Source organism: Aquarana catesbeiana, linkage group LG04 (genome assembly GCF_042186555.1).
Source record: "Aquarana catesbeiana isolate 2022-GZ linkage group LG04, ASM4218655v1, whole genome shotgun sequence".
NCBI lineage: Eukaryota > Metazoa > Chordata > Amphibia > Anura > Ranidae > Aquarana > Aquarana catesbeiana.
Window position 1 is genome coordinate 57713705 of NC_133327.1, and position 18849 is coordinate 57732553.

The 18849-nt window shown below is 42.7% G+C and overlaps 1 protein-coding gene across 1 annotated transcript in view; it reads left to right on the top strand.

The window, feature by feature from the left end:
* CDC5L (cell division cycle 5 like) overlaps positions 1–18849 on the top strand; it is a 109311-nt gene that overhangs the window by 29660 nt on the left and 60802 nt on the right. The window contains exons 7-10 of the mRNA XM_073625236.1: positions 116–260; positions 7423–7611; positions 10623–10771; positions 13983–14145. Of these exons, the coding sequence (XP_073481337.1) occupies positions 116–260; positions 7423–7611; positions 10623–10771; positions 13983–14145 (646 nt within the window). The remainder of the gene's footprint in view (positions 1–115; positions 261–7422; positions 7612–10622; positions 10772–13982; positions 14146–18849) is intronic.

The window sequence follows — 18849 nt, forward strand, 5'->3', positions numbered from 1 at the left end:
TGGTGCACTTGCACGAGTGCTGACGCTAATGCTTAGTATTGGCACCACCCTAGTTTTAAGTAATCTTTAGGCTTGTAAGTTGGTTTACTCTTACTCGTATTCTTTTCAATTGCAGTGAAAAAGAGGCAAAAGAAAGGAAAAAGGACAAGCAGAACATAAAAAGGAAGAAGGATTCTGATCTGCCTGCTGCCATCCTCCAAACTGGTGCGGTCTCTGAGCTGACTAAGAAGAGAAGCAAATTAGTTCTGCCTTCTCCTCAGGTATGTGATGAGCACACTGATGTCATATTGTCTGGGGATTGAACAGGAACTTGGGCTCCGTTCACACTTCCCGCAACGCACCCGACTCGCACGGCAGTTCACACTGCCATATGCGAACTGCGGAGAGTGTCATTACATTGTTAATGACACCCCCATTTCAGCTCACATATTGCACTGTGACCTGACATTTCAGACATAAATCGGATCGCATAGGTGTGAACAGCCATGCGACCCGAATTTGGTGCGGACAAAAAAAAAAAGTCCTGTGCGAGTTTAGTCCAAATGCTATTCAATTGCATCCATACTATCTACAGTCGTATGCAAAAGTTTAGGAACCCCTGACAATTTCCATGATTGTCATTTATAAATATTTGGGTGTTTGGATCAGTAATTTAATTTTGATCTATCAAATAACTGAAGGACACAGTAATATTTCAGTAGTAAAATGTGGTTTATTGGATTAACAGAAAATGCGCAATATGCATCAAAACGAAATTAGACAGGTGCATAAATTTGGGCACCCTTGTCATTTTGTTGATTACTTAGCACTGATTAATTGGAACATACGATTGGTTTGGTGAGCTCATTAAGCCTTGAACTTCATAGACAGGTGCATCCAATCATGAGAAAAGGTATTTAAGGTGGCCAATTGCAAGTTGTTCTCTTTGACTCTCTGAAGAGTGGCAACATGGGGGCCTCAAAACAATTCTTAAATGACCTGAAAACAAAGATTGTTCTATATTATGGTTTAGGGGAAGGCTACAAAAAGTTATCGCAGAGATATAAGCTGTCAGTGTCCACTGTGAGGAAATGGAAGACCACAGGCACAGTTCTTGTTAAGGCCAGAAGTGGCAGGCCACATAAAATATTGGAGAGGCGAAGGATGGTGAGAACGGACAAAAACAGCCCACAGACCACCTCCAAAGACCTACAACATCAACTTGCTGCAGATGGTGTCACTGTGCATCCTTCAACAATTCAGCGCACTTTGCACAGGGAGAAGCTGTATGGGAGAGTAATGCGAAAGAAGCCTGCGTACACACCACAAACGGAGTCACTTGAGGTATGCAAACGCACATTTGGAGAAGCCAGCTTCATTTTGGAATAAGGTGCTGTGGACTGATGAAACAAAGATTGAGTTATTTGGTCATAATAACGGGCGTTATACATGGCGGCAAAGGAACACATCATTCCAAGAAAAACACTTGCTACCCACAGTAAAATTTGGTGGAGGTTCCATCATGCTGTGGGGTTGTGCGGCCAGTGCCGGTACTGGGAATCTGGTTAAAGTTGAGGGTCGCATGTATTCCACTCAATATCAGCAGATTCTTGAGAATAATGTTGAGGAATCAGTCACAAAGTTGAAGTTACGCTGGGGCTGGATATTTCAACAAGACAATGACCCAAAACACCGCTCAAAATCTACTTGGGCATTTATGCAGAGGAACAAGTACAATGTTCTGGAATGGCCATCCCAGTCCCCAGACCTTAATATCATTGAACATCTGTGGGGTGATTTGAAGCGGGCTGTCCATGCTTGGCAACTATCAAACCTAACTGAACTAGAGATGTTTTGTAAGGAGGAATGGTCCAAAATACATTCATCCAGAATCCAGACACTCATTACAGGTTATAGGAAGCGTCTAGAGGCTGTTATTTCTGCTAAAGGAGGCTCTACTAAATATTGATGTGATTTTTCTGTTGGGGTGCCTAAATTTATGAACCTGTCTAATTTCATTTTGATGCATATTGCGCATTTTCTGTTAATCCAAAAATAAATACATTTCACTACTGAAATATTACCGTGTCCTTCAGTTATTTGATGGATCAAAATGAAATTGCTGATCCAAACACCCAAATATTTATAAATGACAATCATGAAAATTGTCAGGGGTTCCTAAACTTTTGCATACGACTGTATATGGCTGAAATCGCATCGCACGGACATTGCATGTGATTTGCCGTGCGAATCGCATGCAATCTCACACCACGCAGCAGTGTGAACTGGCCCTTAAAGTGATTGTAAAGTCTTTGTGTTTTTTTTTTTTTTTTTTTTTTTTCCTATAAAAATAACAAACATGTTATGTTATACTTGCCTGTTCTGTACAATGGATTTGCACAGAGCAGCCCAGATCCTCCTCTTCTCAGGTGCCTCTTCTGTGCTCCTGGACCCTCCCTCCTGTTGAGTGCCTCCACAGCAAGCAGCTTGCTATGGGGGCACCCGAGCAGAGTCGCAGCTCCCTGTGTCCATTCAGACACGGCGCTGTGACTCTGCCCCACCCCCTTTCTATTCTCATTGGCTGGCTGACTTTGACAGCAACGGGCACAAATGACGCCGCACTGCTGTCTCTGTCAATGAGGGGGGGGTCCTGGGCAACCGAGACATTCCTACAACATCACTGGGTGTAGAGGGACATCAGGTAAGTATTTTTAGGGGGACTGAGAGGAGCTGATAGAATGCATTAAGATAAAACCTTCTGAGTTTTACAATCACTTTAAATGTGGAATGTTTTCCCCTGGCAGCAAACCAAGCTGGACATCTTTTTAAAGGCACACTCCAGCCACAAGTGTGGATAAAACCATAAAACATAAAGCACAGTAGTATACTGATCAAGGGCTTTCTATTTTGCTCTAATCCTTCATACTAACAGACTACTGAAAGTGACTTTGTTGCCAGCAATATGATGTAAACACCAGTCCCTTTTCAAGTTTGAATGTGTTGTGGAGATTCCTGACCCCCCACCCATATAATTCTCAAGTGCCTGTAGGATCTGGAGTCAGGACAACATTTGCCAGTGTTCTTACCTCAAATCTAAAACATATTTGGGGGGGCACACCCTACAATGCGTTTAAATTCAAGATGGTGCTGCTATAAGACCTACAAACAGTACAAAATATTTTACAGCGCACACATACAAGAATGACATTTCCTGCAGGGCTAGTTAAAAACACCTGAACACCTGAACATATTCAAAAAATACAGGGGTTTAGTCACACTATATGGTCATATAGTGCCAAGCCCACTTACTGCGACAAAGTACCCCGAATTAGTGGGTCCTACTCTAGTAATAGAACATTACCTCTTATTTAGTGGCCACCAGTGCATAGGATGTATCCCCTTCAGTTCTCCCACATAGAGGAGTTCAGCTCCCATGGTTGAGACAAAGGATCTTCCATTCTATTACTAGTGTAGGACCCACTATATGACTATATGTAAAATATTTTGTACTTACCTCAAATCTGTCCCATTTCCCAACCCTCTGGAACCCTGTTCTACATGTTACCACTTCCTGTACTGCCCCCCCTATTCTTTTTCATTTATTGTCGTGTCATTAGGAATTCTCCGATGTTAAAGCGGAATTACACCCAAAAATGGAACTTGCACTTTAAGCACTCCTTGCCCCCTTACATGCTTGGCATGTCATTTTTTTTGGGGGGGGGAGGGGTAGTTCGTACCTAGTTTTGACAGATGCTCCCTATCCAACTTCCTGCTTCAGTCACCTGGCCGCCAAGGTGACTCCTCTCCCCCTCCCTCTCTGCAGTCTTCTGGGACACGTCACAGGTCCCAGAAGATTGCCTGTCACAGCTGGGTGCCCACAGTTGCTATGACGGCCCCACGGGGAGGCGGCGGAGAGGAGCGAGACTTCGGGCGGCCACATAGCTGGATCGTGGGATAGGTGTGTGTGTTTATTAAAAGTCAGCAGCTACACTAAAAGTGTAGCTGCTGACTCTTAAGCCCCATACACACTATCAGTTTTTCTGCTGATTTTTGTCTTCAGATTTACCAAAACCATGTAGTACAAGGGCCTGCCTGATTGCATACAAATTGAAACTCCTAAGGTTTGACCTCATATTTTATGGTTTTGGTAAATCTGAAGGAAAAAATCAGCAGAAAATCTGATAGTGTGTATGGGGCTTTAAACTGAAAAACTAGTGGAACTCCGCTTTGACAGTGCAGGTCTTCCCACCAGACCGAGGGGTAGGTAAATGATATTAAAGGCTAAGTCTACCTTTTGCTAAGAGTGTATGGTGAAATATTTGCGCTGAGATATGTGTGTATATATATATAGAGATAGAGATAGATAGAGAGATAGAGATATATAGAGAGATAGAGATATATAGAGAGATAGAGATATATAGAGAGATAGAGATATATAGAGAGATAGAGATATATATATATATATATATATATATATATATATATATATATATATATATATATATATAGTGAAAAAAGGGGGAGATTTAAAAAAAGTAAATGTCAAAATCAAATATGACCATGTGCTAGGTGCTGCAACTCAAATAGCCTGAATATTTAGCTCATAAGTTTGTGGGTAAAGTAAAATTTCGCAACCAAATACAATAATATATATGAAAAAAATATTTAATTGCAATTTAACTGGTGTATATATTCAAGTCCATATCGTGCTCCAGTAAATAAACCGTGATGTTGAACACTCAAAATAAGGCTTGGAACTTCTGTTCGGAAAATGTGATGAGAGCGGCCGCTTACCAGATAGGGTGGATCTCGAATTATAGGGATCAAATTCGCTCATCCAGGGATCATTCAGCTTGTGAATACTCCTCCAGGGACTCCTCCAATGCAGGTATCTTTTTCAGTACAGCGGGCTCTTAAATTCATGTAATATTCCTCACAAATGTGATGGCAACTCTTTCTCAGTAATCTCCAGCATTGGGATATATCACAAGATAAAAATTGTATTTTTAAATCATTTTTCATATATATTATTGTATTTGGTTGTGCAATTTTACTTTATCCACATAAGTCTACCTTTTGCACAAGAAAAAAAGAAATGCATCCACATTTGCAAAAAAAAAAAAAAAAATGCCCTTGTTTTCTTGCATACGAGCCTGCAACACATTGGAACCGTGATCAGTGGATCGCAGCTGCAATGCACAGGCTCCTGCAGACTCTTCCTCTAGATATACAGTATGTTCTTACTAAGGTTTGGACTTTCAATTCTTGAGCTGGAGGAAGTGTTAGTGGACTTGTTTTGATATTTTCTGCATTTGTTTTCCCTTGATAAAGACGTCCCTCTGCAGCAGTAACAGATGGAACTTGTTTATTCTTTCAAAGATTTCTGTGAATGAATGACGCAAATGTGTGGTCGGAGCCATGCACAGCCACGCTAAAGTCAAAAAGTGACAGAAGCCCCCTGGATAGGAGAACCCCACATCCTGTAAGGAGTAGGGGGGCGTTCTGGCAGTGAGTAGAGTAGAGCCGATCAGCAGATCTCCTGATGGGGAGTCTGTACTGATTGTTTATCAGCGCAGCCCCCCCACAGATTCCCACACTGGACTGCCAGGGAAGCCCCCAACACATGGATGGACAGGTATGTCCCCCATGGCCACCAGGGATGCCACAGTGTGCACAATATATGTCAGTCAGTGCCCATTAAGAATGCCTTCCAGATCAGTGATGCCCATCCGTGCCACCCATGAATGTCCATTAGTTCTGCATACCAGTGCTGCCACTTCATCAGTGCCACCTTATCAGTGCAGCCTCCTCAGTGCCCGTCATTGAAGGAGAAAACTTGCTTTTTTACAAAATTTTATAACAGAAACACAGAAACCTTTTTTTTTTTTTTTTTTTTTTTTTTTTTTTTCAAAATTTTTGGACTTTTTTTTAGTTGCGCAAAAAATAAAAACCCTAGCAGTGATCAAATACCACCAAAAGAAAGCTCTATTTGTGGGAACAAAATGATAAAAAAATTTCATTTGGGTACAGTGTAGCATGACCCCGCAATTGTCCATTCCAAGTGCGACAGCGATGAAAGCTTAAAATTGGCTTGGGCAGGAAGGGGGGTGTAAGTGCCTGGTATTGAAATGGTTAAATACTTGTAATTGTAACTTATAATTGTAGGCCCTCGCATTTTCAGAAATGCCTTTCTCACCCATTAGAGACATTGCCAGTCTGCAAGTGGAAAATAAAGCTGATGGAGAAGACAAATGTTTATCATGCCAGTCGAGAGTTGGAGAGATTGGGCTTTCATTCAAAATGACTGAGAGCGAAAAAGCACCCGAAATCCCCATTCACTCTGAACCTGACTTTGAAATCATGCAACTTCACTTGAAGTCGCACAATTTCAAAGCCACAGGTCAGTGTGACTTCAGTTGCGACTTGGCTGACATCTGTGCAACTTTAGAAAGCCCAGATCTACATAATGGATGAAGCAGAAGCAGGGACATGCATGCTCTGCTTTCTCTACAGCAAGGAAAATATTGAGCAGTGCAATAGCGACATTAACAAATATTACTCCACATCTTGTGAGATTAGCCGTCAGGAGAATTGGTGCCTCAGACTACAGATGTACAACTATGAGGGTGTAGACACAGGAGTGCATAGGCACAGTCATAAGATATGATAGGAAGTACACTGCTTCTTTTCAAGAAGACATTTTTCAGGCTCCTGCTTGGGCACAATAGCAGATGTCACCTTCTGAAGAGTAGTTTTTCATTGGATGTATTCCACATACAGCAGGGGTAGGCAACTTTAGAGAGTTAGAGATCTGCTTGAAAAACACTAATGAAGTCAAAGATCACCGGGCAGTGTCCTATTGTTAGGTCAGGTTCACACCAGAACACGGTGCTAGAAATTCATCTTCCATGTGTGTTTGTCTGCACCGTACTGTCAGTCAGTAGCTCTCTGCTCAGGGAGCTGTGAGAACCGAGTCATCGGCGGTGTTTGATCACTCAGTTCTCGGTGCAGAGGCGCCGAGGGACAGATGCAGCATCGGCCGATACTGCATCCACCTAGGTAAGTATGATTCTGGAAAAAAAAAAAAAAAACATCTCTTTTAATGTATCATGTTGCTTAGGTAACCTGCTCATTCATGTTTATTAATAGAGCTGTACCTAAACCCTTTTGGTTGGGTGCTTTTGTGTAAACTATCTTATCAGATTTATGGTGGACTACACACAGCCTTACTCTACTGGGCACAGAGTTTTTTGTGCCAGAATATGTCATACCCCTAGGCTTCACTTATTCCAGAATATGTGGAAATTGTGTTAAATGCCATCCAGTGTGAAAGAGTCCTCCTAGCACCTGGAATTCTCGTCCTTTTTGTGTTCCAGAAATGTTAATTGCAGTATAAGCAAATGCCTTTTTTTTTTTTTTTTTTTTTTTTTTTTTCTTCTTCAGATATCGGACACAGAGCTGGAGGAAGTTGTAAAGATTGGCCAAGCCAGTGAGCTTGCCCGCCAGACAGCGGAGGAATCTGGAATCACAAACTCTGCATCCAGCACATTGCTTTCTGAATATACTGTTGCCAATAACAGCATCGCCCTGAGGACGCCTAAAACGCCTGCCGCACAAGACCGCATCCTGCAGGTAACATAGAAATTGGTAAATCCGCAGCGCATTATGGCCACCAAAACACTAATCGTTACGGCCACTGAAACGCAAAACTTAAATATAATAATGAATTTTTTTTTTGTAACCTCACTCCTTCCCATTTTCTTTATGGCCCGAAATAAACCCTGAAAATTAAAAAAAAAAAACAAAAAAAAACCACCGTTGTAGGTATAAAGTACAGACACCTAGAGGTGTATGCACATGCAGTTAGGTCCATATATATATTTTCATACTTTTGCCTCTGTATGCCACCAGAATGAAATTAAAATGAAACAATCCAAATGAATTTGAAGTGCAGACTTTCACCTTTAATTCAAGGGCTTGAACATATAAATATCAAGTACAAATTTTGGGAACTGCATTTTTATACACAGTCCTCTCATTTTCAGGGGCTCAAATGTAATTGGACAAATATAATCATAAATAAAATGGTTATTTGTATTATTTTGTTGAGAATCCCTTACTGTCAATGACTGCCTGAAGTCTGGAACCCATGGACATTACCAAAGACTGGGTTTCCTCTTTTCTGATGCTTTGCCAGGCTCTAACTGCAGCTGTGTTCTGTTTGTGGGTATTTCTGCATTTATTTTTTCCTTCAGCAAGTGAAATGCATGCTCAATTGGGTTGAGATCAGGTGATTCACTCGGCCCTTGCAGAATATTCCACTTCTTTTCCTTCAAAAGGGGGTTGCTTTTACAGTGTTTTGGATCAATGTCCATCTGTACTGTGAAGCGCCGTCCAATCAACTTTGCTGCATTTGGCTTAATCTGGGCTGACAGTATATCTCTAAACACAGAATTAATCCGCTGCTTCTGTCTTTTGTGACATCAATAAACACCAGTGCCACTGGAAGCCATGAATGCCCATGCCATCACACTGCCTCCACCATGTTTTACAGGTGACGTTGTGTGCTTTGGATCATGAGCTATTCCAAGCTTTCTCCAAACTTTATTCATCCCGTCCTTCTGGTACAGATTAATCTTAGTTTCATCCATCCAAAGAATGCTTTTCCAGAACTGGTCTGGCTTTTTTTAGATGTATTTGGCAGTCTAATCTGGCTTTTCTATTCTTCGGGCTTATGAATGGTTTGCACCATGTGGTGAACCCTCTATATTTGCTCTCGTGACGTCTTCTCTTGATTGTAGACTTTGACAATGATATGCCCACCTCCTGGAGAGTGTCCACTTGTCGGGAAGTTGTGAATGGGTTTTTCTTTACTATAGAGAGGATCCTGCGATCATCCACCACTGTTGTCTTCTGTGGATATCCAGGCCTTTTTTATGTTACTGAGCTCCCCAGTGCGTTCTTTCCTCAGAATGTACCAAACTGTTGATTTGGCCACTCCTATTGTTGCTGCTATCTCTCTGGATTTGTTTCGTTTTTGAAGCCTTACAATGGCCTGTTTCACTTGCATGGACAGCTCCTTTGAACGCGTTATGTAGGTTCACAGCAATAGATTCCAAATACCACACTTAGAATCAACTCCAGACTTTTTACCTGCCTTACTGATAAACTGACTGACTGCTTTTGATTCAATTGTCCTATTACTTAGCCATATCCCCTTGAAAAAGGGGATATGGCTATTCTTAAGAGCCGTAATTCCTAAACCCTTCCTGCGATTCAGATCTACATACTCTCAAATTAAACCAGAGTGTGCACGTTCAGCCCATATCCATTATATAACTGTAGCTTGAATGTGTTTTGGTAAATACCTGAAAAAACTAAAATTGTGCCTGTGTCCAAATATATATGGACCTAACTGTAACTGGACCAGCATATAAAAAAAACTGCTGTTATGGCTGAATCTTGGGTGTTCTGAAAGGCAAAGCTCTTGGGAGTTATTTGACACAGACACCAGGTAATGTTGCACTTTGTATCATCCAATTCCTCAAGTATTCTTGTAATTAAATTTTTCCAACATAAACGCTTATATCACACAGTGACGAGTGGCTCCCGAAAAGCTCACGATTGGGGGGTTTTCCTATCGTGTGACTGCCAATTACGGCAGTCACATAGTCACAAGCCCCACCTACCAGATTGCCAAGCATTAAAGGGCCGTTGGGAGCCGCCGCAAAGGTGTTTGTTTTGTTTTTTTTTTCATTTACTTATATAGCGCTGTCAATTTACACAGCGTTTTACATATACATTATACATTCACATCAGTCCCTACCCTCAAGGAGCTTACAATCCTAAGGTGTTAACATTGTCTCTATTACGTGTGCACAGTAGCGTTCACTTTCAAATGTGCCATCCACAACAGTCAAGGGGCAGATACACTGTGGTCCCTGTAGAAGGCGAGTCTGTTTTGCAGTGGGACTATTTTTGGCCATGTTAGCTCACTGCTGTGGCTTACACAGGTATTGTAATCTCCAGCCTGACAGCTCACACCACCAACTTCCCCTGCCTCTTCTGCTGGCCAAGAAGACTGCCTCTGAATTTACAACTGACAGCTCCTGTAACCACCCCCTCACCACCACCGCCTCAGCACCTCTGCCCCCATCACCTCTGTGCTTGCATTCCCCACAGTGCCAAGAACCTTCACCCCACCCCCCCATGCTGTCTCAAGTTCAGTTGATCCCCGTTCTACGCGTTACCCCACACCTGCACACCAACCCCCTCATGCAATTTCTTGCACCTGCATGCCCTTCACTTGTCACTGCACCAATGTCAACCTCTGTGCTCATTGCCACTGCGCCGATGCATCCACCAGCACTCACTGTCACTGTACCAATACATGCTTCTGTGCTCTCCACTGCAGTGACACAACCTGCACATTCCGTATATCCAAGGCTGAATATATTATAAAATGTTAGTCATTCATAACAATATTCAGAGTCCCCGTAATGCAGTATACAGTAACCTATAATTACCCAGCAGGCCCACATGTGCATTTTTCTTCTGCGCTAACAAATCTAAATGTTCTGCCGTGAGCATCAAACATAACTGAAGATTTGATGAACATGATGTGATTTTTATGTATTTTGCAGGAAGCACAGAACTTGATGGCACTTACAAATGTTGATACCCCTTTAAAAGGTGGGCTTAACACACCCCTCCATGAAAGTGATTTCACAGGGGTAACTCCGCAGCGACAAGTGGTGCAGACCCCAAACACGGTGCTGTCCACACCATTCAGGTGAGAATAACACTGCTTATTTGCAATCGGCTAAAGTGTGTGGCTGCTCTTCTTGCTGATCCAGCAGCTCATCCCAGTGGTAGTCATGGTAGCAAGGCATTTACAAGGCTGCTGAAGTTTTAAGGGTATACACATTTAATAGCCAGATGACTCATTTATGCTGTGTGTAGATTACTGCTCAAAACTTACAATTATAGACGCAAATCAAATTCATCATGCTTTTTGATTGCTTAAAGAAGAACTCCAGGATGGTGATAACATTTTCACATTAGCCCTGTGTAGTTAGGCAAAACTGCTAATTTGATTTGGATTAAAAACGCACGCTGTGTACAAAATTCACAGTTTTAAAAATCTGTGACGTGATCTCTTTACACAGAATTTTCTCTATCCCTGGGCTCCAGGAGAAGGGATCTCTGAGCTGGCGACATTACTACCTGTTAGTGTTTTTTACCACATACTAAGACTACAAATCCCATCATGCCCTGGGATTTAGAGTCTGAATGGGTGGCAGTGTGGGTGGGACTGGTAGTTTATGGAATGAGTCGGACTCCTGGCTTGTCCATCTAACTACAGTGGGCGGACCTAAGAGGCCCAGACTCCTGGTCTGATCTGCCCACTGTACAGCATAATTAGGTGGACAAGCCAGGAGTCTGATTCATCTCATACAGTCCTGCTCATATTTCTGCCCATTCAAACTGTAGTTCTCAGTAAAGCAAGAACTTGAAGCAGTAAGTGGACCAGATAGTCTCAGGCTCCTGGTCAGATCCACCCACAGTCTGAATGGTTAGGACTGTGGGCATGTATGGGATGAATCAGACTCCTGGCCTATGCTGTACAGTGGGTGGGTCAGACCAGGAGTTTGAAAACCTCTGCCGCATATGGTGAAGTAATCGCCTTACCAATCACTTTATTGAGAACTACAGGGGGAAATATACAAGATAAGTGGCCGGGGGATAGAGAGCACAAAGGCAACTGGTCTTGTGAACAGGTTATGAGGGGAACAGAGAAGGCTCCCCACAGAATAAAGAAGGCTGGATTTATGACTTACAAGGAGACTGTACATTAAAACACACAGAAATTATTTAAAGGTATGGGACGGTGTGTGTATATACAGCTGTGGCCAAAAGTTTTGAGAATTACACAAATTATTAAATTTCACAGAGTCTGCTGCCTCAGTTTTTATGATGGCAATTTGCATATACTCCAGAATGTTATGAAGAGTAATCGGATGAATTGCAGTTATCTACAAAGTCCCTATTTGCCATTAAAATGAACTTAATCCCTCAAAAAACCTTACCACTGCATTTCAGCCCTGTCACAAAAGGACCAGCTGATATGTTGGTGATTTTCTCATTAACGCAGGTGTCAGTGTTAACGAGGACAAGGCTGGCAATAGCTCTGTAATGTTGATTGAGTTAGAATAACCGACTGGATGCTTTAAAAGGAGGGTGGTGCTTGAAATCATTGTTCTTCCTCTGTTACCCATGGTTACCTGCAAACGAGCAGTCATCGTTGCTTTGCACAAAAAGGGATTCAGAGGCAAGGATATTGCTGCTACTAAGATTGCACCTAAATCTACCATTTATCGGATCATCAAGAACTTCAAGGAGCGAGATTCAATTGTTGTGAAAAAGGCTTCAGGGCACCTAAGAAAGTCCAGCAAGCGCCAGGACAGGGTCGGGGAACCAGCAGCGCAGAGCTTGCTCAGGAATGGCAGCAGGCAAGTATGAATGCATTTGAACGGACAGTGAGGAGAAGGCTTTTGGAGGATGGCCTGGTGTCAAGAAGGGGGCAGCAAAGAAGCTACTTCTCTCCAGGAAAAACATCAGGGACAGACTGACATTCTGCAAAAGGTACAGGGATTGGACTGCTGAGGACTGGGGTAAAGTAATTTTATCCGATGAATCCCCTTTCCAATTGCCTGGGGCATCCAGGGAAAAACCTTGTCCAGAGAAGAAAAGGTGAGCGCTACCATCAGTCCTGAGACCATCCTCAGGACCATCCTGAGACCATTCATGTGTGGGGTTGCTTCTCAGCCAAGGGAGTGGGCTCACTCACAATTCTCCCTAAGAACACTGCAATGACTAAAGAATGGTACAAAAACCTCCTCCTAGAGCAATTTCTCCCAACCATCCGAGAACAGTTTGGTTAGGAACAATGCCATCTTGCCATAAGGCAAAAGTGATAACTAAATGGCTTGTGGAACAAACCATCAAAATTTTATGTCCATGGCCAGTGAACTCCCCAGACCTTAATACCATTGAGAACTTGTAGTCAATCCTCCAAAAGGCGGGTGAACAAAAAACCCCACAAATTCTGACATACTCCAAGCACTGATTATGCAATAATGTGCAGTCATCAGTCAGGATGTGGCCCAGAAGTTGATTGACAGCATTCCAGGGCAAATTGCAGATGTCTTGAAAAAGAAGGGTCAACACTGCAAATATTGACTGCATAAACCTAATGTAATTGTCAATAAAAGCCTTTGACACTTATGAAATGCTTGTAATTATACTTCATATACCATAGTAACCTCTAACAAAAAGATCTAAAAACACTGAAGCAGCAGACTTTGTTAAAATGTATATTAAGGGGTGCAGCTTTATTAACAAAAGTCAGTTAATGCAACTTTTTGCTTCCTTTGATAGCAAAACTTCAAATTTCCACTCTCACTTTCTCCAGTGTTGAATTATCGGAGGGCAAGCTTTTCTTTCTTCCCTTATGTTGTAAGATTTTCACAATGGGCTCCAGTCTTCTGGGTTTGGGCAGAGTTCTGGACAATCTCTCTGTTCAAGGATGTTGGATTACTCCTGGAGTTGCTAGTGATTCATCTGTCATTACTTCACTAGAGTACCCCTTTCTGGCCACTCATCTGGTCATGGTTCAATCAGACAGTGGCATAGTTGTGGCTTGCATCAATTAAAATTTTTTTGTATTATTTTTATTTTATGGATAATGTAACCAGGGCAGCTAGGACAATACAAAGGTGGGCAGATGGATGAAATCACATTATTGGGGTTTTCAAAGCTGAACACAAAAAGGGGCTTACTCATCTCACTTGGTTCCACCTGTAATGAAAAAGTTTTACTTTTTGGTGGCAACCTCCTAAATAGAATTCACTCTGGTTATTTGTTAAAATGTATAAGTACAATTTGTCAGTCTTAATTCTTGATCTGCATTAACCATCTTCATGTGTGTTCTTGTTTTCTAGAACACCCTCCCAGAGCACTGAAGGTTTAACCCCTCGTGGTGGCATGACTCCAAAGCCAGTTATTGGCGCCACACCAGGTAGAACACCACTGCGAGACAAGCTGAACATAAATCCAGAGGACGGATCGGTAGATTATAATGACCCAGCTTACATAAAGCAATTGGTAAAAAAAAAGTACCTTTATGTCTTATTTCAGTTTGCAGTGTATTCTTAAGAATGTTTCTCTCCAGGCTGTAGTTAAAGTGGTTGTATACCTAGTTACGCCACTTTTACCTACAGGTTAAGCCTATAATAAGGCTTACCTGTAGGTACTGGAAATATCTCCTAAACCTGCATATTTATCATATACGCTTGCGCCGATGACGTACTGAAGAGAGCGCGCGATCGTGCCATGACTGGCGGCTCGCGCGCGAGTTACGTCACGTGACTTCGGCCAGTCACAATGCCAGAGTCCACGGCCCCGAAAGGAAGAGGGGTAAAGATGGATGCTGGGACATTGCGGGCTTTGTTTGCAGTTAAGTGCAACATAATGGGCAAGTATTAGTATGCATACTAGCCCATTATGCTTTAACTTTGCAGGGGAAAAAAGAGGATGTAAAACCCATTAGGGTTTACTTCCTCTTTAAACTTTACGTTTAACCACCCACGGACCGCCCACCGCAGTTCTACATCGGTACTTTGAAGAGGAATATTGTTGTAATGGCAGCAGCTAGCTGCCATAACCCCGGTATCCTCTTCAGCGGGCGGTCCGCTTTCAGATAAAAGTGGTCTCTGTGGCCGATTCCACGAGCGGCGCAATTTTGTTTTATTTTTTGATTCAAAAAACTGTATTTTTTCCAAAAAAAGTGCGCTTGTAAGACCGCTGCGCAAATACGGTGTGACAAAGTATTGCAGCGACCGCCATTTTATTTTCTATGGTGTTTAGGAAAAAAAAAATATGTTTGGGGGTTCTACGTAATTTTCTAGCAAAAAAAAAAGTTTTTAACTTGAGGTCCGGTTCACACTGCTGCGATGTGGGAACCCTGTGAATCTGCTGCGGGTTCCTGCATCGCACCCAACTCGCACGGCAGTTCACACTGCCATATGCGAAATGCGGGGAGTGTCAATACATTGTTAATGACACCCCCATTTCAGCTTGCATATCGCACTGCGAACTGTCAGTTCGGACATGAATCGGATCGCATCGGTGTTCACACCCATGCGATCTGATTCTGGTGCGGACCAAAAAAGGGTCCTGTGCGAGTTTAGTCCGAATGCGATTTCAGCCATACTATCTGTATGGCTGAAATCGCATTGCACGTACATCGCATGTGATTTGTACTGCAGTGCGAAACACATGCGATCTTGCATCACCCAACTGTGTGAACCGGCCCTATGTGGTTAAATTAGCTAAGCACATTCCAGGTGAATCAAAACAAAAGATGTACAGCGTTTATTTATTTTTTTTTTTTTTACATCCTAAGTAAAGTCTCACTCCTGCCAGCATGCTGTAGCAATGGAAACTTACTCCTTGTATAGAAGCAATGGTCTCTCTGCAGTGGTCCTCACACAGCATACTGAGTCAGTGCTAGAGCTCTTCACCCAGGAAATCTCTTAAGGTGAGACCAGAAACAAGACAAGAGTATCTCTCTGCAGTATGCTGGCAGGGGAAAGGCTTTTCTACTCGGGCTGTGGCTGCTTTCTGAAGAAAAGACCGATGCTATCAAAAGAAAAAAAGGTACATTGCTGCTTAACTACTGTAGCATGCTTTAGCGCTTTGCAGTATATCTTTAACTAAAAAATTGGTCATGCATTACAAAGGTCTAATGATAAATTAAAGGGTTAACAGCAAAGGACTTTATTTTTGCATCTTTAAAGCGGAAATCTTGCCAAAGGGCTAAAAGCAGAGTTGAAATACTTAGCAGTGGTATGCTATATACCAAGAAAATCAGAGGCGCAGCTTGAAGCTTGTGGGCCCCCGATGCAAAAGTTGACCTGCCCCCCCCCCCACAACTTCCAACGTGCGTGCAGATACATCCACTGCACGCCAAGATATTCAAAGTGGCTTAAGAGTTTTGAGTTCCCAGAGTTCTTCTTTACATCAGAGGACAGGGATTACCGCTGGAGAATCAGAGGACAGGGACCCCTGGCAGGTCACTTGGCAGAGCTCCTTCCCCATCCTGGCACTGTATACCCCCCCCCACCCACACACACTATAGAGGGCTGAAATCACATTCCTTTACACAGTCTGTCAGCCTTTACAAGGTGTATCTGGCCTTTATGTTGCCCTTCTGACCTGTGAAATTCTCTGGTCAGAACGGCAGTGTAGTTGCAGTAGGCAGATACACCCTGTGCAGATCATAGCTAACAGGCTGTGTTGTAAAGGAATACACAAAAGAGGGGTTCCGAAAGGTCGGACTTTAAAGGCACAGTAAACAAGATATGAAAAAACACTAATATTTATTGAAACATAGATGTAAATATATACATGGTATAAGAAGGGACATAGAAAAAAAGTTAAAAATCATATACATGAGAATGCATGATATGATGTGAGCCCTAGTGCGTCAATGCGTTTCGCTGTTAAGCTTCTTCAGGACACATTCGGGATTCGTTGGTTGTAAGAAGAGGAAAAAGTTCTCACTGTTTTGCAGGAGAGTCGGCCTTGTTCAATAAGTGGTCGAAGAGGGAAAAGTTTCCAATAAAGAAAGGGTTGGCTCACAACAAGAGCAAGTCGCAACATGAGTATTCATAGGAGCCGACTAAAGATAATCCCCTGGAAGAGCATCTCGCTCTCTCCTAGGGGATTATCTTTACCGTGTCATAATATGAACTCTTTGAATGACAACAATTTGGCTTGGGTATAGCTGAGCCTCCATATTGGTCACTCTGGATTGAAGGACAATCTTATACAACCTTTGTATGGCTGCTTTTTGTTCTCCATTCAATATCTTATCCCCTGTCTGAGGTTAATACATTAGGATACTCGTCTCTATGAGCCAGCTCCTATGAATCCTCATGTTGCGACTTGCTCTTGTTGTGAGCCAACCCTTTCTTTTTTGGAAACTTTTCCCTCTTTGACCACTTGTTAAGGCTGACTCTCCTGTAATATAGTGAGACCTTTTTCCTTTTCTTGCAACCAACGAAGCCCGAATGTGTCCTGAAGAAGCTCAACAGCGAAACGCATTGACGCACTAGGGCTCACATCATATATCATGCATTCTCGTGTATATGATTTTTAACTTTTTTTTTTCTATGTCCCTTCTTATACCATGTATATATTCACATCTATGTTTCATTAAATATTAGTGTTATTTCATATCTTTATTGTCTACTGTGCCTTTAAAGTCTGACCTTGGGTTACCTTTCGGAACCCCTCTTTTTTGTGTATTTCCAAATTATTTATGGATGAGGCAATGTGAGTGCTTTCTTTCTCTCATATTCATGTTGTAAAGCAAGGTGACTGCAACCCTGCGGAGGAGGAACAGTGTAGAGTGCTGTAATGGGAAAGGAGCTCAGCAGCTGGGCATAGCATGCAGGGTGGAGGGGGCTTTGGGAGGGGGGGCAACTTAGATCTGGGAGGGCAAAGCTATGTGACACAAAATCTGGAGCCTGCAGCCCTTCAAGGGCTCCCCAAGGAGGTGTTAAGGGATTTGTTTTTGCAATTTCTGAAGTTTTCTCTGTCAGTGTTGGCAGGTGTTGGGGGAAGGTCACCTCCCGGAGGTGTGTGTCTATTCCCCAGTTATTTCTATTATTAGTATTATTATTTAAGGTACTTGTATAGCGCTGTCAATTTACGCAGCGCTTTTACATATACATTGTATATTCACATCAGTCCCTACCCTCAAGGAGCTTACAATCTATGGTCCCTAACACATTCATATACTGGGGCCAATTTAGACAGCCAATTGTCAGGGAAGTGGGGGTAAATAGACATCCCAAATGGGGGGGGGGTGGTACAGAGAATCCCAGCTGGTGACTAGGAGACACTGAGGTGTCATACCTCACCAGTGACATTGGTCCCATCGTGGCTACAGGACGGCACTCTCCTCCTCTTGCCTTGCTGAGCTTGGTTACTATTCCATGTTCACAGCACAGACACTTCCCCATCCTGGGCTGTTCTCACCTCATGCTTCTCTCCATACAGGAAATGGCTCACAGCTTCTCCCCAGCCAATGGGAACAGAGGGGACTGTGGAAGGCAAAGTAGAAGTCCAGTACTGGAGCCTGGCTGTGGGGCCCTGGGGAAGATCGGAGCTGGATTTTGTGGAGGATATGATAATATGACAGGGAGGCTGCAGGGGCCCCTTGGAGCTAGGGGCGGGGTTGCAATTGTGACCCCTGTAACCCCTTATGCTACGCCCATGAAGAGGATCATGCCTCTGTTAAGAGTCTGGCATCTCGTTTGCTTTTCCAGCATTCACTTTAGACTTTTGTTAATGAGGCACAGCATTATAAACTACAGATATAATAATTACCTTTTAGCATGCAAGTTTATTCTTTGCTCTCTTGTGATGTTTGCACCTCCATGTGTTCATTGCCACCACTTATAGATCACTGTGTTCCTACAGTTGAGTGACTTGTTAGTGATGATGTGGCCAGGTGGGGGATTGCTGTATCAGGAAGAGGCAGGCAGCTGGCACACCAGGAAATGTCTGGTGCTGATTCTAGAGCCAGCTTTAGCCTTAAATGACTGGAAGCAAACTTTTCTCTGAAAACTGATGTGGACTTTGACATTTTGGTTGGTCACTTTATTAATTTTGCTTTGTTCCTGCTGATGCCAGTGGTGAAAAGATTAGTTAATTGATTTTTTTTTTTTTGGGGTTGCTAATAAAAAGAAAAAACTGTAGTAAACAACTCAAAATAGAGTTGCAGGGTCATCTGGGAAA